The 19,906-nt window shown below is 44.6% G+C and overlaps 1 protein-coding gene across 1 annotated transcript in view; it reads right to left on the bottom strand.

The window, feature by feature from the left end:
• The window catches only part of dnah5l (dynein, axonemal, heavy chain 5 like), a 35,015-nt gene that overhangs the window by 2,153 nt on the left and 12,956 nt on the right, over positions 1 to 19,906 (bottom strand). The window contains exons 44-96 of the mRNA XM_076158351.1: positions 19,600 to 19,772; positions 19,332 to 19,402; positions 19,143 to 19,250; positions 18,697 to 18,884; positions 18,209 to 18,403; positions 17,964 to 18,098; positions 17,556 to 17,613; positions 17,215 to 17,346; positions 16,562 to 16,779; positions 16,099 to 16,233; positions 15,799 to 15,975; positions 15,195 to 15,284; positions 14,716 to 14,853; positions 14,332 to 14,433; positions 13,982 to 14,149; positions 13,681 to 13,887; positions 13,132 to 13,224; positions 12,705 to 12,941; positions 12,496 to 12,561; positions 12,184 to 12,324; positions 11,945 to 12,076; positions 11,675 to 11,785; positions 11,316 to 11,470; positions 10,798 to 10,919; positions 10,444 to 10,673; positions 10,173 to 10,331; positions 9,884 to 10,040; positions 9,355 to 9,500; positions 9,111 to 9,245; positions 8,923 to 9,024; positions 8,226 to 8,339; positions 7,076 to 7,243; positions 6,859 to 6,963; positions 6,594 to 6,707; positions 6,303 to 6,479; positions 5,870 to 6,064; positions 5,420 to 5,575; positions 5,140 to 5,322; positions 4,844 to 5,014; positions 4,351 to 4,602; positions 3,893 to 4,019; positions 3,649 to 3,770; positions 3,298 to 3,447; positions 3,008 to 3,172; positions 2,581 to 2,798; positions 2,392 to 2,447; positions 2,150 to 2,271; positions 1,864 to 2,014; positions 1,535 to 1,734; positions 1,219 to 1,407; positions 884 to 1,016; positions 545 to 753; positions 51 to 272 (exon numbers count right to left, since the gene is read on the bottom strand). Of these exons, the coding sequence (XP_076014466.1) occupies positions 51 to 272; positions 545 to 753; positions 884 to 1,016; positions 1,219 to 1,407; positions 1,535 to 1,734; positions 1,864 to 2,014; positions 2,150 to 2,271; positions 2,392 to 2,447; positions 2,581 to 2,798; positions 3,008 to 3,172; positions 3,298 to 3,447; positions 3,649 to 3,770; positions 3,893 to 4,019; positions 4,351 to 4,602; positions 4,844 to 5,014; positions 5,140 to 5,322; positions 5,420 to 5,575; positions 5,870 to 6,064; positions 6,303 to 6,479; positions 6,594 to 6,707; positions 6,859 to 6,963; positions 7,076 to 7,243; positions 8,226 to 8,339; positions 8,923 to 9,024; positions 9,111 to 9,245; positions 9,355 to 9,500; positions 9,884 to 10,040; positions 10,173 to 10,331; positions 10,444 to 10,673; positions 10,798 to 10,919; positions 11,316 to 11,470; positions 11,675 to 11,785; positions 11,945 to 12,076; positions 12,184 to 12,324; positions 12,496 to 12,561; positions 12,705 to 12,941; positions 13,132 to 13,224; positions 13,681 to 13,887; positions 13,982 to 14,149; positions 14,332 to 14,433; positions 14,716 to 14,853; positions 15,195 to 15,284; positions 15,799 to 15,975; positions 16,099 to 16,233; positions 16,562 to 16,779; positions 17,215 to 17,346; positions 17,556 to 17,613; positions 17,964 to 18,098; positions 18,209 to 18,403; positions 18,697 to 18,884; positions 19,143 to 19,250; positions 19,332 to 19,402; positions 19,600 to 19,772 (7,980 nt within the window). The remainder of the gene's footprint in view (positions 1 to 50; positions 273 to 544; positions 754 to 883; positions 1,017 to 1,218; positions 1,408 to 1,534; positions 1,735 to 1,863; positions 2,015 to 2,149; positions 2,272 to 2,391; positions 2,448 to 2,580; positions 2,799 to 3,007; positions 3,173 to 3,297; positions 3,448 to 3,648; positions 3,771 to 3,892; positions 4,020 to 4,350; positions 4,603 to 4,843; positions 5,015 to 5,139; positions 5,323 to 5,419; positions 5,576 to 5,869; positions 6,065 to 6,302; positions 6,480 to 6,593; positions 6,708 to 6,858; positions 6,964 to 7,075; positions 7,244 to 8,225; positions 8,340 to 8,922; positions 9,025 to 9,110; positions 9,246 to 9,354; positions 9,501 to 9,883; positions 10,041 to 10,172; positions 10,332 to 10,443; positions 10,674 to 10,797; positions 10,920 to 11,315; positions 11,471 to 11,674; positions 11,786 to 11,944; positions 12,077 to 12,183; positions 12,325 to 12,495; positions 12,562 to 12,704; positions 12,942 to 13,131; positions 13,225 to 13,680; positions 13,888 to 13,981; positions 14,150 to 14,331; positions 14,434 to 14,715; positions 14,854 to 15,194; positions 15,285 to 15,798; positions 15,976 to 16,098; positions 16,234 to 16,561; positions 16,780 to 17,214; positions 17,347 to 17,555; positions 17,614 to 17,963; positions 18,099 to 18,208; positions 18,404 to 18,696; positions 18,885 to 19,142; positions 19,251 to 19,331; positions 19,403 to 19,599; positions 19,773 to 19,906) is intronic.

Raw genomic sequence — 19,906 nt, forward strand, 5'->3', positions numbered from 1 at the left:
ACACACACACACACACACACACACACACACACACACACACGCGCACGTACCTTGGGTGAAGCCTCTGTGAGTTTGGCTCCACGTCTGTCCCATCCTGCCCCATCCAGGTAGAGACCATAGATGTAGACTCCACCCACATCATCTGGGGGCGGAGATGACACATCTTCCTTCATCATCTTGGTGACGTCGTTGCTAAGGCTGACTGTATCCAAGGCCCAACCGCGGGAAACATTAGCGCGAGTTGTCTCCTGACGCATTGCTGTCAGAAAACCCTGCAGGGAACAACAAACACACACAGTTTCAACATACAGAGAAAATACACTCATACACAGAACACACACATTCACACAAGCACACACAGAGGGAGAGTGTGAACACAGTAATCAATGCACTTCAAATGTGAAATAAAAAAAAGGATATGAAGAAGAGAACAAAAGATAGAATACAGAGGCAGGAGTGCAAAATAAGATCATGAAAGATAAACAAGGCGTAGGAAGAAGGCGCCTTTATTGTGAAGGACCCTGTGTGAGTGCTGCTTAGTGACCTGTGGGTTGAAGAATCCCGTCAGCCAGAACTGGTTGGGTCTGCCGCCTGTAATCCAGCCGCTGAGCTGCTGGTTCCTGTCCAGCAGCTCGCTGAACCAAAAGCCCAGTGTGGCTGAAGGCCAGCTGAGCCGGAGCCAGCGGTGAGGGATTCGAGCGTCAAACATGCAGTCCAGAGCGTCACGCAGCTCCTCCGACATGATGATGGTGCCTGAAGACGGTGACAGCAGTACAGGGGTGAAAGAATAAATGCCATTCTTTCCTTCAGCTGACCCCTCTCTCTGTATATCTTGTTTAAAAATGATTATTTGAATTGCATGAATGAATGCTGACTAACTGACCATCAATGGCCAGCTGGAGGTCACGGAGAGTGCTCTGTACACAGCCAATGACTCGCTGCATGCGCTCCACTTCCTGTCGCAGGAAGATGTTCATTGGCTGGAGAGCACCCATCCTCTGCAGCTGCCGTTTGACCTTTAAAACACACATTTATTCGTCGCACAAGTAATGCCTGCACACGACTACTACTACTGTTTGTGTATAATGATAAAACATATAACTTGTAATATAAATACATTCTTAACAAAATATGTGGGTTTTAAGCAGCTCCTAATTTATTCACAGATGTTTTGTTAATGTGGATAATTTGGATTTGTTAATGTACAAAATGAAAGACCTCATGAGGGACGTAGTCAGGCGGCAGCTTCTCCAGCATCTCACTGGCGAGCCTCTGGACGGTGGCCTCCCTCGTCTCCCCAGCTCCGCCCCCTGTGTCCTTTGGTTGGATGTTGATGATGGTGCAGAGCGTCTCATTGGCCAGGTTGGTCTGGTAGGTAATGTCAGCATTGGGGTGGAGTCCAAACACCTGCCACAGACAGAGAGAAAACAAACATCAAAGGTTTATGCCTCATTGTCCTCAGTCTATCCACGAAAACATACTGACAATGAGTCTACTCCATGTTGCCTTCTTCAGAGTTAAAAGTGGCTCGGACCTCTGGTGAGTCCACCAGCGGCAGAGCCTCAATATGCTGCAGGACGTCCTGTACAGTCTTGGGCATGGCTGGGATGCTGTAGCCCTTATAGAAGCAGAACTTGTCACTGAAAGTGTTTTCGCTGAACCACACATGAGTGAAAGTATTCAGGAGACGTTTGTCCAGGTCATCTGTAACTCGGCCACCATATTGGACTTCACCTGGAGAAGAGCACAATAAGGCACTAAGTAGTCTGATGCTGCATTTCACATAAACGTTTTTAATGATTGAAAGGATTCTCAGCCTTATACATTAAGAATAAATAGCTACGAATCTGAAGGAGGTCTGACCAAGCATGTAGCACAGGCAGCTCCAGTTCACTCCTTTCTTGGAGTCCAGCTCATCCAGGTGGTTCTGGACAAACTGCATGCTGGAGGTGAAGTCGGCCTGGTTGAACTCATATGGGATGTTCCACCCCAGAGGACCGAACTTACGACGCTCCTGACGGGAGGACAGAGGACAACAAATGACCTTTAAAGAATTACATCTGAGCCTGAAAAAGCTAATCCAAAACTGACTTGATTAACTGGACAGACGGATGGAAGGATGGATGGATGGATAGATCTTATCTTATACCTGTACAGTGGTGTGGAGGAAGGCCACAGAGTATAGAAGAGGTTTCCATTGAGGCAGGGTGGTCACTTCTAACTGTTCCTGAGTAATTCCACTGAAAGTCCTCTTTAAACCAGCTTTCATACCTAAAAACAAAAGACAGGATGAAAGAAAGGATGGACAGAGAGATAGAGGATCGGAAGGACAAAAAGAACAGTTGACAGAGACAATGGGAGGAATGGACGAAGAGGTTGTTTTGTCTTTACCCAGAGGAGGCTCGTTGGTGAACTTGATGGAGGACTGAAGGAAAGTGATGGGGAATCTACACACACACACACACACACACACACACACACACAGAGGAACAACCTGTCCATTCACCGATAACTCTCTAAGGACAGAACAATGTCAATAAGAACCCACTGTACACAATCCCAGCATACTCGGGGTCTCACCTGACATGGACGTCAGTTGTCACCCAGACCCGGAAACCCTCATGCACGTTCTCTTTTGTTGCCATGGTCACAGTTTCCAGCAGTTCATCCAGGAAGTTCAGACCCAGGTGACAGTTCTGGAGGAGTAGCCAGCCACCGTCCGTCATACTGTGGGCCAACAGTCTCCGAGCATGAACTTCCTGGCCCTGCCCCATGGAGATGGGACGACATGGCGCACCCTGAAAGCAGAGAAGTAGCACATTACTTGTTCATCCATCTTCCCACCTATCTCTTCAGTCAGCCATTTACTCAACTTCCCTTCTTCCCCTATGGACTAAGCTACTGCCGCCCATTTTATCCATTCCATTTACAGTATCCCTCAATCTCTCCTTCCACCCCCCAATGAAATGAGCTATTCTTTTCTCCTTTAACCTAGTTTTCTCTTCACCTTGTTCTTAGCCAGTTTCTCAATGTTCTCCGTTGGGTCAGAGCCCATCGACAGCAGGCAGACCATTGGGGTTCTGCTGTCGCTCTCTACAGACATGGCATCGAGGTCCAGGACCAAGCCCTCTGCGTACTGTTGACCCAGAGACTCTGAGATGTAGCGCCTCGCCTGGACAATGCACACATAGCAACATAGATTTAATGAGTAAGCTAACTACTACATGTGCTGCTACTGTTGCACCTTGTGACGGTCGTTAAATTTTTTTCTAGTTTCGAAGTTGTAAGCAAACAGACCTGAGCGATGGTTCGGTCAGGACACCAGCTACGGATAAGCAACAGCTTGCCGAAACTGTGGAGCTTTTCCTCGTAGCCACATGGTAGCGGGGCGTCTTCTGGCGAGGGATTATCAAACCACGTCCTCCAGGCTCGCTCACTGTTGCTCACCTGTATACAAGATACAGAGCTGCTGTAGATCTCTAGTACAGTATATGTTCCACTTCTACCTGCTATTGATCTCAATGCTGTGGTTCTATCTGCTGTAGATCTACAGTATGTATTGTGGTTCTACCTGCTGTAGATCTATGTTTTGTGGGTCTACTTGTCGTGTGTCTCTACATGTGGTGGTTCTATCTGCTGTAGATTTACCTGTGCAAGGATCTGGGAGAACGGCGGTAAGCTGGACAGCTGCACAAGGTTGAGCCAGGTCTGATCCAGGATCCAGCGCCGTGGTTTGGACTCCACTGAATTCAGATCCAGAGAGGCTCCACCTGCTCATACAGACAAACAGCAGCATGACTGACATGCCCTCAAGCAAGGCAGCGAGTGTTAGAGTGCCACAGGAGTGAAATAAACACTGCAGGGAAGAAAATGATAATGATGAGTGTGTGACCTTTGATGAAGGTGAGAACCTCGAGGTGCGAGATGTTTCCTGCTTGCAGGTCAACCTTCAGAGCTAGCAGCAGAGTGAACAGCAACTTGTGCTCCTCATACAGACCTCTGGCTGTGTAACAGTACACCTAAGGGGAGATCCATACATCCAGTCATCATTCCATTAATCAGATGGTCAGTAAATTAAACTATATGAGTTAAGTAACAGTAAAAAAGTAAACCTCATCTGACAGTTAGTCATTCAATACATTGAACAATTAAACAATCGGTCGAAGAACAAGAACCTCCCTATGAACTGAGCTACTGACCCCCACTAGGTAGGTCACTAGGTATGCCAAACAATCAATCGATCAAGTGATCAATCAAGTAATACATCAGTGAGTCAAGAGAATGAAACCACCACAGTCATCATTGATCCCATAGATGAGAAGCATTCCCCAAGTGTCTGCAGGTGATCACCTGGTAGGTAAGGAAGTGGATGATGTTGCTGATGCGTTTGGAGGTGAGCTGCGACTTGGTTGAGTTCTGCATGGATGCGTCAAAGAGCCCCAGAAACTGCAGCAGTGCCGTCTGGTACATCACGTTCACCAATGACATCTCTACAATCAGGAAGTAAAGGATGCTCCCTCGGGTGGCCACCGGACGGTACTCCTCCCTGGCTTGGTTGATCTTCACTTCTGTCTCTGCGGCAATCATCAGCTTTTCACTCACCTAGAAGAGGAGACAACCAAAACAACATATTTCCAATTTTAGTAACTACATTTTGTTGCTAATAAACTGAATACATGATTGAGTAAATGAAATGATTACAACTGTTTTATTTATAACTATATTTGTCCTCAGTCCACTTTAAATTAAATTCCCAGCGTTAACTGGGTTTTGAAATTGAAGAGACTGAATTCTGTGTGATCAGTAATCAATAATTAATAATATGTAAATTAGCCCTCAGTACCTCCAGGGCGGTTGTCTTGGTGACCCTCAGCACCTCTATCAGAGACTCATCTTCCACCAGAGAGCCCTGGGTGCTGGTAAGTCTGAACAGCAGGCTATCCTCCAGTTCCTGCATCTTCCTCTTGTTGGATGTCACCTCCTCTAGAAGCTTCACTCTCTCTGCCTCCAGCTCCTGGAGGAAGGAGCAACGGATAGAATTTATATAATAATTATTTAGATGGAGACATCACTACTAAGGTAACTTGCTAGGTGCACATATACAAGACATTTTTTTTACAATCAAATTAAGAGTTGGACCTGTTTTTCTAGCAGGATGACCCGGCCCAGCAGCTGGTCCTCCAGGCCCCTTTGGGTGACTGTGAAGTCCACCACAGCAGTCCTGGCGCTCACCTCAGGGCTGTAGGCTGGATTGGCTAGTTTGGTGGTGATGTAGAGGGTGAAGCCCTTCATCACATCCACCTCCTTGTCCCCAACCTTCACCTGGAGGAGTGAGATATGAAACAATTTGAAACGTTTTATCCCACGCAAATTTAAATAAAAAGCTTTTTACAAGGAATCCAGCTCTAAACTGTCCTACTTTATATGTGGATCCAGACTTTATGTAGTTTTTGTCCAATATGTTGTCCAGGACCGGGTCTAGTTCCTCTCCTACATCCTCCAGCAACAGCGGGCGTCCCAGAGACAGACTGTCCTCCAGGTGGGAACGGAAATATTTATGGTTCAGAGATGTTACCTGAGAGGAAGAGAAAAAACCCCCACCAATGTCAGCACCACACATACTTGCTTCACCTCCACGCCAGTGCTCCACAACATCTCTGCCCCCACCACACACTGCACATCGACCTTCACAGCAGAGCAGGTTAAGAAAGAGCTTTGCAGACTACGCCCAGGCAAGGCTGCAGATCTCCTTTCCTTCCTTCGTTTGTTTCCCATCTCTTCATTCACCCTTTCTTCTCGTCTCCCTTTCTACATCTCCATCATCTACCCCCTCATCCTCACTTCCCTCTTTCTCTCCCTCTCTCCTCACCTGGAGCTGGTGGTCCCTCTCTCTGTTCTGGATCCAGCTCTTGCCTTGTCCCTGGGGGTCTATGAGCAACGGGTATCTGGAGGCCTTAGTGACCACGATGCCATTCTGGATGGACAAGTCATCACTGGGTAAACCTTGCAGACTCCATTCGCTCACAGTGGTGTTGTCCACCAGCAGACCAACAACATTCAAGTCCTGTGGGGGGCGGAAGAGAGGACAGATTTGACGATCTTTAGCAGTGTTCAGCAGTTTTGCACAAATGTATAGTTTAATGTCCAGGATACATGTCACCGAACCTAACTGTACAAACATTTGGAGCAACAATGAGGGCAGTTTTTGTTTTAAATCTAATACAAACATAAGAGGGAGTGAAAGACATTTGTTCCAAGAATATCTTGCTAATGACAAACACATTGGGAGCTAAAGGTCTTACAGGACTGAAGGGGATTTGATTCAGCGTCATGTCTTTCTTCCACAGATCCAACAGAAGGGTACGGTATTCCTGGTTAAAGGGACCAGAGTAGGACAGGAAGCCTGTAGCCAGCAGGATGTCACCAACCAAGTGTTTAATTTGAGTCTGGAAGACCACACTGCTGTCTGTCCATCTAACCTGAGTGAGAGGGAAGGATGGATCAAAGTATAAAAGCATTATTGGTTACAGATGCTGGAAGAATGGACAGATACACAAAGTAGTGAACAGATGAATGGATGAATAAAGGTGTACCTTCTCGCCTCCCAGACCATCAATCAGAGCTGTAGCGTTGGACATCTTTCGTCTGCAGTTCTGGGCGTCATCCTCCAGGTCCTGCTTCTCCTTCATGGCAGCATCATAAAGCGCCTAAAATTCATATACCATTGCTCGTTTCCATATTCAAATCAATCATTACATAACTGGAAGGTAAGAATGATCTTTTTTTCAATTTCATCGTAAAAACATCCCGTGTGTGTGTGTGTGTGTGCGTGTTTGTGCGTGCGTGCGTGCGTTTAACCTGCACGGTGTCCAACTCTGCTTGTTTAGCATCCAGCTGTTCCTGAGCTGTAGAAAGTTCAGCCTGAGCGACAATAAGCCGAGCCTCCTGCAGGGCTAGATTAGCCTGCACACACACAGAGAAAGAGAGAGAGGTTTGATTCTCCTGACACTGCATTTGAGGACTGTGCAGTGTTACAGTATGTAAGAACAATGTGTGCAAGTGTGGTCCTGTCTACCTTCAGTGGCAGCACCTCCTTGTTGATGGCAAAGAAGTCAACCATAGCTTGTGTCCAGGAGCAGAGTCCTGCCACGTTCCCACAAGTCCTCTTTGCAGACTCCAAATTGTAGTCATCCATGTTCAGGTATGGTGCTAGCAGCTCCACCACCTCCCCTGTTATTGAGTCCTACAGAATAAATACACACACAGGGTACATGTTGGACAATACAAATACACACAGTAAATGTTCCATTCAAGGAAAGTTGAGCTTAGGCAATCGGATTTGCTGGAAAAGACTTGAGGGGTTTCTTCAGTTCAAACTGACTGGTAGGGATTCCCAGGATTTAACCTTTGTGAAGTCATTGTCAGGGTCATTGCTACTCCTGGTCATAATGAGGGTATTTGATACTCTGATTAGTCCTCCTAGTTGTTGAAACTATTGTCGTTAGAGTTGTTGGAGTCCCCCTGTCTTGCCTGTCCAGGATGAGAATGTTGTTGTCCTTGAAGGAGTGTCTATTGTCCGTTCAATTGTAGGTGAAGTGCTGAGTCTTGTCCTGAAGATCTGCTCCTCCTGTGTTGAGCCATACATTTGTCTAATGGTTGTTTTGTTTCTCCTAAGTGCAGGTCTGTGCATTGTACTGCATACACCAGGTTACTCTTCTTGTATTTGGGTGTGGGATCTTTTGAATGAACTAGTTTCTCTCTCAGAGTGTTGCTGGGTTCTAAAGCTACAGGGCTTGTTGGTTGATTGTTGCAAAGGTATTTTGTAATAAATAAATAAATATATATATATCACAGAAGAAGTTCTACACAAAACGATAAGTTCCAGATAGAGACAGACAGACCTGCAGGCAGACAGACAGGCAGGCAGTGTGGGATTTCCCCTGCTCTAAATTTATAGACCATCACTCAGTTGCTCTAATCCAGTGCTTAGCAGGCATGTAGGCCTGTGTGTGTTACTATGTTCCTTGGTATCAACAACTAAGACAAAAACGCATGCATGCAGGCCATATATAGCAATATAAAAGCAGGTTATGACTGTGTGTGATGTGAGAAGGGAGTTTCCATCTGACACACACTCCACAGGACACTTCCTTTTGTGTGTGAGTGTATGCTTGAGCATCTATTGTGTATGTTTATGTGTGCGTGTGCGTGTATGTGTGTGTGACCTTGCTGAAGTTGAGCAGCATGCTGAGGAAAGAGGAGTTCTGCATCAGTTTTTGTGCCTCGCCCCATGAAGGTCTTGGACAAGGTCGCTCTGGGTCAGGGGTCACCGAATCAATCTGAGAGTCAAAAATAAACAAACAAGATGCAAGTTGTTGCTACAGCATTACTTGGCACCTACAAAGTGGTGTTCTGTGTGGGTGGTAGGTGTGGATTTAAAATGGTTGCCTTGTAGACACTAAGGATGTCATGACGTCTGCTCCCTAGCCTGTGTGTGTGTGTGTGTGTGTGTTCTTTTCTTTGGAAAGCACTTCCTAGGTTCCCTAGAAATGTTTGAATCCCGCCTTAAGGCGCACCTCTTTTCATTTTACTTTGATAACTGCTAAACTAACCAATGGGCAGGAAGCACAGTCTCCTATTTGCAGGAGAGATTGGTCCAGGTTTAGTTCAGGGCTTAGATAGATTTGCTGATTTTCTCTCTCCAGCCATTCATGGAGAGTGAATCTCACCATCCCGAGGTTTCTTCCTTATTTCTTTATGCATTAAGGCAGTGGTTCTCAAAGTGGGGGGCGCGGAAGAGGAGCGATATGAATACTTAGGTGCTAAGTAGATGATATGTGTCTGACAGGATCGTTGTTAGGATGAATATGGCTGGAAGTAACAAAATATGTCAGTATTTCTATGAAATGAAGACTTGGGTACCGCTCTCTGGAATAGCAGCACCACGGCATCCATGATCCTCATGATGAGATGAGGCGGCTTCTGCAGCTTCCTCACTGTGGCAATGTCTGCTGGTTTAATGGTCTGTGGACATAAAATATAGAGGATATTGGATGGAGTGTGTGTGTGCGCGTGTGTGTGTGTGTGTGTGTGTGTGTGTGGGTGTATACCTGCAGAGCAGCCTCAGCAGCCTCAAGAGCAGGCTTTGCTGCTTTGAGTTTAGACTCTGCTACTACTTTGTCAGCTTCAATCTCATCCACAATGACCTGAGCTTTATCTTTGACCTTCTGTACCTGTTGCTTCACCTAAGGAAATGTGTTATTAAACAAATTAAATTGATTAATGAAAGAATTAGAATAGTAAAACAATCAAATAATGAAGAACAAGTTAAAGCTGTTGAACTAATTATCAGACCTGTTCAGCAGCCCGAGCTTTAGCTGTGACCTCCAGCAGTACTACATCTGCCCTCTGAGAGGCAACAGCGAGCTCCTGCTCTTTTACTACCAGCTGCTCAGAGAGCTGAGAGACAGACACCTCTGCCTCCATCAGTTTACTCAGACCTGCAGTAAACAAAAACATTAAAATGGTTGAGGTTGTTCACAATCTTCATAGCTCCATCCTCAATATGTACCTTTTTTATCCACACTAACTCCTGCTCTGTCTCTTGCTACCTGTCAAATCTGAGTTTGTGTTTAACCTTCAGAGTTGCTTGTAGAACTCACTAGCTTTCAAAACAAACATAAACTTCTTGCTGGTGTGCATGCCTTTCCGGAGGCTATGGAACCCATTTAAAATTGAGGTGGCAACTTCCGAATCAGAACAGCCAACTTTCGAGTTACAATTAAAGGCACTATGTGTGTCTTCATACGCAGCAGCTTGGCACCGCCCTCCTTGTGCGCCTGTTGTCATGTGTAGTAGCAGTAACCCTGCCCTCACTGTTTACCTGTCTTCATGCGCTCAGCCAGCATGCCGACGTGTGCAATCTTCTCGGTATAGATAATCTTGTAGCTGTTGATGAAGGACAGGTAGGATTTTGGCGTCACAAATGTCTGGCGGCGGAAACGCTCAAAATACTCAGCACATTTCTCTGACACCAGATCCTGCAGGGACAGAGGGCATAGGATCAGTCCGAGAGAAAACACATGAATTCAAACACGCTGAAGAGATTTAGAATTCATCCCTCAGACTAACTCCATAGATGTTGATGTCAGTGTACAAGTGTGAAAAAATACCTGGAAGGTTCCCATGGTAACCACCACACTTTTTTTGACTTCCTCTGAGCAGCGGAGGTCCTGGTACTGAGACAAGAAGTGATGTGATACGGCCACCAAGGCATCCCGTGGCCACTGCTGGAACCAGTCCACCGTACATCCAGAAATCAGCCCTGGGAACTGTACAGGTCAAAGGTTACTAACAAGGCTGAAAGGGAACTACTGACATGTTCTGTTTTAGGTTGTCGCTGTTTAAATGATTCAACCACTTTTTAAATTTCTGTCGTCTCACCTTCATGGCCCTTGTCCGAAACTTTTCCCCGACAGGTGAGAAGCAGAGGACGACATGGAGGTTGCTACGGACGCGGGACAAGAAGTAGTCATAGAGATTTTCAGCTGTGGGAGGTCGTCGGGGGTGCTGACGCTTCATAGCAGCAATCAGATCTTGAGAGATTTCTTCCAGCTCATCACGGGCAAACAGGTTGGACACTTCACCACTTGCCAGGACATTATTCATGTACTCTGTGACATAAGATGAGGAAATAAAATAAATATTTGGCATTTTAAATGTAAAATTAGTTTAAGATCTAGTAAATGATTGCCTCAGCATTACTGTATAAAACCATGCAGACAGAGAGATAGGTACCCAGGAATGATTCGTCTTTGATGTCATTGTCGGTAAATAGAAAAGTGACTCCTTTGTTTTTCTGACCAGCAATACGATACAGAGACTTCAGATCCTCCAACAGATTACTGCTACTATATGTTCTGCAGCCCACACACACACACACATAGAGAGAGAGGGAGGGAGAGAGAGGGGGCGAGAGAGAGAGAGAGAGAAAGAGAGGCATGAAGAGAGAGAGGGAGAGAGATGGAGAGAGAAAGAGAAAGAGAGGGGGGGGGAGAGATTTATGTGTTATCAATTTGAAATCTGAAAATCTTCTACCCAATGTTTGGCTGGGTTTGCTGAAACCAGGCCAGGATGGTTTGGTGGGTTTGATCAATCTTGGTCATAGTTTTCAAATAGGTGGGTTTGGGTTTTTAGACCTGGTCAAAGTTTGGTTAGGTTACATCAGACTTGGTCAGGGTGATCAGGCAGGTGTGGTAGGGTTCGATCAGATCTGATCAAGGTGATCTGGAATGTTTGGTTAAGGTTTATCAGACCTGGTTAGGGTGATCTGGAAGGTTTGGTATCCTGCGATGAATGAAGCCAGTCTGGTCAGACTCTGCTTTCCAGAGCCTCCCACCCCGACCAGCAGGGCATTTCCCTGTGGCGTCTGCAGGATCCGAGAGATCCGCATCAGGTGGATCATCGCATCCTGTTATTGGACAGAACCAAGAGGCCAGACATTACTCGTCCCATTATTGTACTAGAGAAAAACAGAATTGTTAATGAATTGCTATGGAAAAGTCAGCATAATTCTGATCTTTTACTTGTTAACATGCTAATGATAAAATGCATAGTTCATACTTGCAAGAAACAAACCCAAAACCTCTAAACAGGAAATCTATTATTACCGTACCATAAAGAAGACCAGGTCCATAGCTCCGCCCCTCACCGCCTCATTGTACTGCTGCTGGAAGACAGACAGTCGCTCTGCCAGGAAATCCAGCGAAGGGATTGGCTCATAGACCTGTCAATTAGCAAGCACTATCATTTACCATACAAACAGCAACAACAACAAAATGTAACATTTATTTTAATTATAAACATCTAAAAATAAACTACGGTAAAACTTGTTATGAAAACACTACATTGGTTTTGTTTATACATTTAGACCCTAAATAGTAACCTTTGGAGCTTCCTGCTCTGTGTCTTCAGGTTCATCTCCTGTTGCCTCTGGAGCTTCACGCAAGAAGTCCACAAAGTAGTTGTCCCCTTGAGCATGTTCAGTCAGAGCACTCCCATGATCCTCCACCGTGATCTAGGGCCGATTCATTTTGAAGTTAAGATCTCAGGTTTAGTTCTGAGTTCCAGTTTCTTGACAAGCCACACACACACACACACACACACACACACACACACACACACCTTGTGTATAATTTGGTTGTAGTTTTGTGTGTCTCTGCTGTCAATGAATCGATCAGCAATCACTCTGCTGCACTCATGATGGAAAAGAGCTGAGAGGATCTCACAGCTCTGACACACCTCAGACTTCACCATCAGAATACCCTGAAATATAAATATACATGAGCAACACATACTACTGCTGATCAACATAACACCTCACTGTCACAATACACTGAAACACATTTACAGTTAGAAACCACTTAGCCATTATTGTAGATGTTTTTTGATATATGTGCAGTTTGATTTCATCTCAGTGTGATGCTAAGTATCTACCTGCCAGATCCTGCTCAGGTCTCTCAGGTTAAAGATGTAGTGAAACTTGGCTGGAGAGGGTAACATCTGAGAACAGAGACGACCAAATGAAGTGAAGTACAAAAAACAACCAAAATTGAAAATTCATGATAGCGGAGCCTCTAGGGGTGTAGAAATGATGAACATAAAGACAGCCACAATTCAGCTCTTCTTCAATTAAAGTTTATTACCTTAGCTTTTATTGCCTGCCACACCCGACGGGCGGAAGGAACCAGAGCGGCAGCCAGAGCGCACACATCGGCAGGGAATTCCCTCTCTGGGCAAAAGAATCCCTCAGCCACTGTGCTGAAAATCTTATCAATGGAGGAGTTGGATGGCAGTGTGCAGTTAAAGATGGAGAACTGACGCTTAAGACGCTGAGGTATATCGTTACGACCTCCGCCAGGGTGGATCATGGCTGCCACCAGCTGGGAAAGGAAGGAATTATTAGATCCATTATTCAGAGCGGCGTTTGGGCAGCAGTCATGTGACAGCAAATCAGTATTGACACCCAGCATTCTAACCAAACACATCAATGTGAAGCAGTGGGTTGTACTGCATATCATTTATATTAGTTAATCCTAAATAAACAAATTCAGTGATGTTGATAATGTTTACCTGAACATCCACCACAGTGATAAACTCTCCTGGACGATCCAAACTATAAAAACCTCCCTGCACCATCAGCTGGCGCACAATCTCGTTAGTTATCTGAAAGAGACAGGGGACAACAAGCAATTATCTGATTGGTTATGCTGATGATGTTAGGCAGATGACAGAGAGTAAGACAAAGAGAAAACACAATTGGTTATTGGATTGGGCAGCAATGATGTAACATTTGACATCTCTACGTTGTGTGTCTGTGTGTGAGAACCCCAAAGCAGCAAAGTTGTCACTGAAAGCAATCATGACAGCAGCATGACCGTCATGCTTGCTTACTATTTTGTTGTTATGTCAAACATAATTCTGACCATTGAAAATCAGGTTTGTCATTACAGGCCTACCCATGGTCACTCCCCCTTCAACATCTCGTTTTTACTGGTCCGTTTATAATCAAGCAATGGGAAAGCAACTGAACCAAAGAAAAAAATGTATATACAATGTATGACTCCATGTGTGGAAGTGGCCTAAATCAGGAATGGACCAATGAGAAATCCTTTAGCTGACCTGGTCTCCCCATTCATTGATGACAGGCATGTTTATGTCGTCTAAGAAGACGGACATCTTGCGGCCAGCTGGGGGCCCATAGGTGGCTCCCATGCGTTTATCGATGTAGCTCTCAATGGTTCTCTGGAGCATGCAGGGCAGCGTGGCTGAAGAGAAATTCACCGTCTTACTGAGGTGGACCTCTGGATCCAGCTTTCCCATGGAGCCCTGTGCCCCAGAGAAAGTACAACATTTCGGTGTCACATTGTATCAAATGACCGATCACATCTGTGTTGTCGAAAAAGATAACCCCACCCCTCACCTTAATCATGACAGTCTTGGCTGTCCCCTGTTCTCCAATCAGGAGGACTGCTTTTCCTTGTTTCATGATGGTCTGCATCAGGAAGTCCGTTCTCACATTATCCACATTGGGGACCAGGATGGATGAGTATTCGGGTACGTGGTCTTTGGGATAGATGTACTCTGGGACCTGGACCAGGACAACACATGGAACACAGGCCACCATTTGTAATGTGGGTCTTAATTTGTATTTCTTTTGAAGATACATTTACATTTTCTGTCATTGTCAGGATCACATTACTTTATTGACCATGGTTATTGATTCTGAACAGATTTCTTGGGTGCACAGTGAGTGTCTGAGAGTCCACAGACCTTGTTGGACCAGTGCTCCCACTGTCCTTTCTCGTTCACAGTGAACTCAAACATGGTCTGGTCGTCCTGAGTGAGCGGCAGGTCCAGAGACGAGCCGTGACCCTGCATACACAACACACACCGATTAGAATGGACAAGCCTTGACACAGACTGGAAGCTAAAGGGGACTCTATATGGTATTGCTAATGTTCAAGTCCTAATTCTTCAGTGTTTGTCTTCCTCTGGTGATGCTGTGGTGGACCAACGTTTAAGTGTCAGCCTTTCACATGAACCAGATAAGTACAAGAGAGGACGAGGTTGCCCAAACAAAGAAAAGAACTGTGTCGCCTACAGTTAACCATCACACACAATGAACACAGTTTAATAGACACACATGTCACAGACCTTCTTTAGGAAGGCCTCCATCTTAGCTCTGTCTTCCAGCTCTAACAGTGCGCCCAGGGACCACATCACTGCAAAAACAAACAGTCGACCAACATTTCCATGGCAACCCTGCTTCTCTTCCCCTGCTGGGAGCAAACCCTAAAAACAAGACATACAGTACACTTAGATAACAACATTGCAGGGAATTATTATCCTTTCATCGTATGGATTCTTCAGCTTGTTAGGTCTGACCAATCAGAGTTGCTGTTTCTGCTCGGTGGGTAGGACCTGTTGAAGTCGTGGTTCTCAATTTTTTTCTTTCCCGACCCCCTTTTGTAGATCAGAAGTGCAAAAAACGCGTTGTCCGTGACGTTCCCGGCGCCCGCGCGCGCGCAAAAAAAAAACGGTGCCGGGTTTAATATCGTGTCCCGGCAAGTGTACCCCCCCCCCACCATACATCAATATATATATATTGTACAATGTGGGTCAAAGCGTCACACCTGCAGTAGGTCTATCGTCTGTCTGATGTACATACACTCCAGCACCTGCATTTTAGGACACGCTGTCGTGGAGATGAAGTCCAACAAATCCTGCAGGACAACAAAAGTATAGTATAACAACAACTGAGATGTTGCAAAGTATCACAGAGGAAATCTGAACAACCGTCTGCACCCTAATCCTGCCTCCGCATCTCTTCTCACATGTCGTACACACATCACATTGTGGTTAAATGATGGGATTCTGGGGGTTCAAAGAAATTCACAAATCAGATTCTATTAGTAGGAGATGATGTGTTTTATTTTGGAATCCTTGGAGTGGAATGGGGATTTAAGCCAGACATATTCAGTAAAAAGTCCAACATTTGCACATTTAGGACTGTCTGATATGAAGTAATGATCAAATTTGGGTTTTAGGGATGGTATCTTGTGCTTGTCACTGCAAAAGTGGCTCCTTCAATGTATCGATGGATGCAGTCTTCAGAGTTTTTCATTATTTATACAGTTGCTGATAGTTTGTTATAATCCTTTCATAAAGTCGCAACATTGAGACATGATACTTTACAACCTGTCTGTGTTCTGTCAGACGGTCTCCACTGCAGCTCACCTGATAGCAGCAGTTGAAGCACTGCTGCAGCGCCTCAGCTTGCTGCTCTGGAACATTCTGTAACCAGGCCAGTAGGATGGGGCTCCAGCCAAGCACAGAGGAGCTCATGAATACCATCCCATTTCTGGACACTGTGGCAGGGGAGGCATTGTCAATGTTGTGGGGCTCAAAGACGACCTGAGGACCAAACACAGAAAATGAGTTTTAATATTTAGTTTCCAATAGTTTCTAATATTTAGCTAACTAGTATATTCTAACTCACAGACACAGACTCTGAAATCTGCAGTACTTTATTGTCACCTTGCAGCATGGAGCCATGGGGATTCGGTCTCCATTTGCCAGTGTCAGAGTTTTGTTGTCGTCCAAAACCGAGTTCAGGTTCTCAATCCAGATGGCATCCACTGGACCATCCAACACAATCCAAATATTCTCTCCCTGTTACACAAACACACAAATCCATGACAAACTCAATAAAATGAACTATGATCCTATTGACACATTAATATGCAAACACTACAGAATTACATCTTGACACATTTAAATCTTGATAGCCTAAACAATAAAAGAAGCGCATCACAACAAACTGAAAATTAATTTAATTGGAATAAATTCTGGTAAGACAGAATCTGCAGTGAAGGTGCATTTTTACTTCTATGTACTTCCCAAGTTGTTTTTTACCAACACTTGTACGTCACTTGTACTGTTTTTAACTATGAAAAGTGCTCTACAAATAAAATGTTTATTATTATTATTATCTAATCACCTTCTTGGCTCGGAGCGTCTTCCTCCACAGGGTGGAGAAGACTCCATCCGTCCAGTCATTGGTGGTGACATCCAGCGTGCCGAACATTTGTGCGGCTGTGATGGCTTTAGGGTTCATCCTCATCTCCCTGTGGACAGCGCCACATTCTGTCATGGCCTTCATCAGCGTGTGGATACAGGTGGTCTTCCCAGCACCACTGGGACCCAGCGTCATCATGCCTACACACAAAAACACCAGCACACCCGCACTTCATTTTAAATGCACTTCTGAGGATGCTTAAGGTACACCTTGTTACATTTGACCCCTAAAAGAAAGAACAGGTGTCAGCTCCCTTTCTCCTCCATTAGGGGGGGCGGGCCTTCATGGTATGTTCAACTGCATGCACATTTTTGTATTATCTGGTCATCTGGTATAGTTAATGATGTCATCTAGCATTTTTACATCAATGATATCATCAAACTAACAACAGTGATGTCATTTAAACTAACTGCATCACACTAATGTCATCAGAACTGCCCAAGTTTTCTCTCTGTTGCTTCTTTTCCTTTTTCACCCATTTTCTATTAACCCATTTTCCTCCATTTTCTGCATAAAAATTCAAAATTCAAAATACGTCATGAAAGGTGGACAAAGTGGACAGTATGTCTGTTTACCATGTCGGACTCTCTGAGTCTCGTAAAGTTGAACCAGTTTGAGGATCCAAGGTGGATGAGGGATCAGACCGGCCTGTTTAGCCTGACTGAAGATAGCTGACTCCAAGTCTGGATATCCGGCTTTATCCAAAACTAGGGGAGAGGAGGACAGGGGCCAGGAGGAGAAGAGAGAAGATCTGTACGATTTCTGACTTTTTCAGAGAAATTCCTGTAAGTGGTGGATTTATAGTGAAACAGGTAATAATATGAAAAAGAACTACTGCACAGGCAGATTTTATAGTCAATAATAGTTCAAATGACTCAAGTTGACTTTCGTATTTGATAAAGTGTGTGACACCTACCAATACCAGGAAACAGATCATTAATCAGACTCATAAACAATGGTTCATCTTCATCCACCTAGAGATCAAACAGAGAGAGGACAATTCAATCAGTCAGTCATCACCCTTCCACCATGATAAATGTGTATTTAGGGTCTCTGTTGTATCCAGTATACAGTGTGAGAATGACAGTTTGCTTACAACTACATACGTATATATTGATGTAACGTGTATTTTTTTTTTAAATAATAGATTACTAGTTTATTGCCTTGAGCTCAAGTTTACACCGTCTATTGTTAGTGCTTTGGGTAAATAATAATAATTCAAAATTATATAAAGTGTTTAGTGTTTAAAATCAATAAAGTGTTGCTTCTGACTATGTGATTTTGGCCTTAGTGCTTTGTGGCATTAGCAAACATGCACACACACCAGTTTGGAAAGGTTCATGTCTCTCAGGACTCTCATCACCACAGTCTTCTCTGGTTCTGTTGGGTTCAATCTCTTCACCGAACCCAGTGTTCTCAGAACCGACAAGATGTTCCTCAGACCGAAATCATAGTGAACCTGATTAAATGAAGAAAATGAGTAGAGACATGAATAACCTGATCATGTAAAGTGGTCACATGACGATCAACTGTGGCAGTATCTTGAGTCTACTTGACCAGTAGAAGTACCTGTTTGGAGAGCTGCTCCTCACAGAGCTTGTAGAGGGTATAGAACTTCCTGCTCAGGACTTGGTTGTCCCGGAAACCTGCACTGGCAAGTTTGACCCTCATGATGATGGCTCGATCTGGGACCATCATGGCTACCGTGCGGAACTGGATTTTCAAGTTCTCGGGCAGCTCCTGACGGCCAGCATACCCAGGGTTCTGTAGGATCAATTCAAGTATGGTCAAAAGTACGGCTAAAAGATTCTGCTCAGGATTAAGTTCAGATGTTGAGCTCTCTCCTTGTTTCTGTTCACTTGTAGAAGTAGTATTTGTAGTAGTAGTTAGGATAGGAGTATAGGATAATGCTATAGTAGTAGACATAATTTGATAGTTGTTTGGTAGATTGTCTAGAACCCTATTCAGGTTGACCAGCATTATCATGTTCGGTTGAATGTCACTCATTTTACCAGCTAGATCCCTTGATACTAACTTGATGGTTAGTGGTCAGTTACCATAGTGAGGAAGATGCCGAACTCAGGGTCCATGTCAACCAAGTCTCCATCTGTGAAGATGAACTGTCTCTTCTTGTTCTTCTTACACTGCAGGACAATGTAAATCTGTTGGGCAGCTACTGACAGCACTGGCAGCTCAATTCGGTTGAATTCATCAAAGCAGCCCCAAGCTCCAGACTGGGCCAGACCTGCAGACACACAATAACACAGGGATCACATTGTTTTGCCATGGCCTTATTCTGAGGAAACTACCTGTTAAATCCTTTAATGCACACTTGTCACATCTGTTATAACCCTACATCAAGCTTCTGGAAGGTTCACTATGATTTTCTTCCAGCAGTGGGGATGTTCTGTTTATAAGTTCTGTTTATTACAATCTTTAGTCATGGCCGATATAATGGCAAGCATGCCTGTTTTAGATGGAACAACTCTGCAACAGCAGTTACCTTTATAGATACGACCCAGTCCTCTGTAGTCCATCTGGTCAGAACAGTTGAAAACCACCACGTATTTACCCAGACAGCGACCCATGTCTTTAGTTGTCTCTGTCTTCCCTGGCAAAACAATCAATATTGTTGGCTTCACAATATTGACAATCAATCAAAACAGTCAATATCAGAACTCATCACTTTTACCTGTTCCTGCTGGGCCTGCTGGAGCTCCACCCATACTCATCCCCAGAGCCTGTGACAGAGTGATGTAACACCTGGAAAATGTTAGGAAAAACTATTACCATACTGAATGCTGATTGGGTGCTGAAGGTACTTTTTAACGTTTATCATCTACAAATGTGAGCCTGGGCCTGCAGGACTGGTGTTTGGTTAAAGGACGTGAGTTTATAAGTAATAACAAGTAAGTAAAAAAATGTGTGCCTGTCAGGATGGATGACCTGTCTGTCCGTACCTGTCTGTCAGTGGGGTGATGACCAGTCTGTCTGTACAGCCCAGATATTCGTTGCAGTAGGTGAATTCCACATCAGTTATCTGAATGACACATCTGTCCGTTTCCTCAAGGAAATAAAACCTTGACTGTTTCCGCCACTCAAAGTCCGACACAGACCGCACGTTCAGATGCACCTGATGGATAGACAAGGAAACAGAATATTGACAAAGCAAAAGTCGCTTTCTAAAGAGCGGAACAATTTAATTCAGATGGATGGCTGCAAATTCTCATCTCCTCTCCTCTTATCTTACTAGGTGGTTGCTTGTTT

The sequence above is a fragment of the Genypterus blacodes genome, unplaced genomic scaffold, assembly GCF_046128005.1.
Source record: "Genypterus blacodes isolate CSIRO-AG114 ecotype Tasmania unplaced genomic scaffold, CSIRO-AGI_Gbla_v1 ptg000076l_1, whole genome shotgun sequence".
Lineage (NCBI taxonomy): Eukaryota > Metazoa > Chordata > Actinopteri > Ophidiiformes > Ophidiidae > Genypterus > Genypterus blacodes.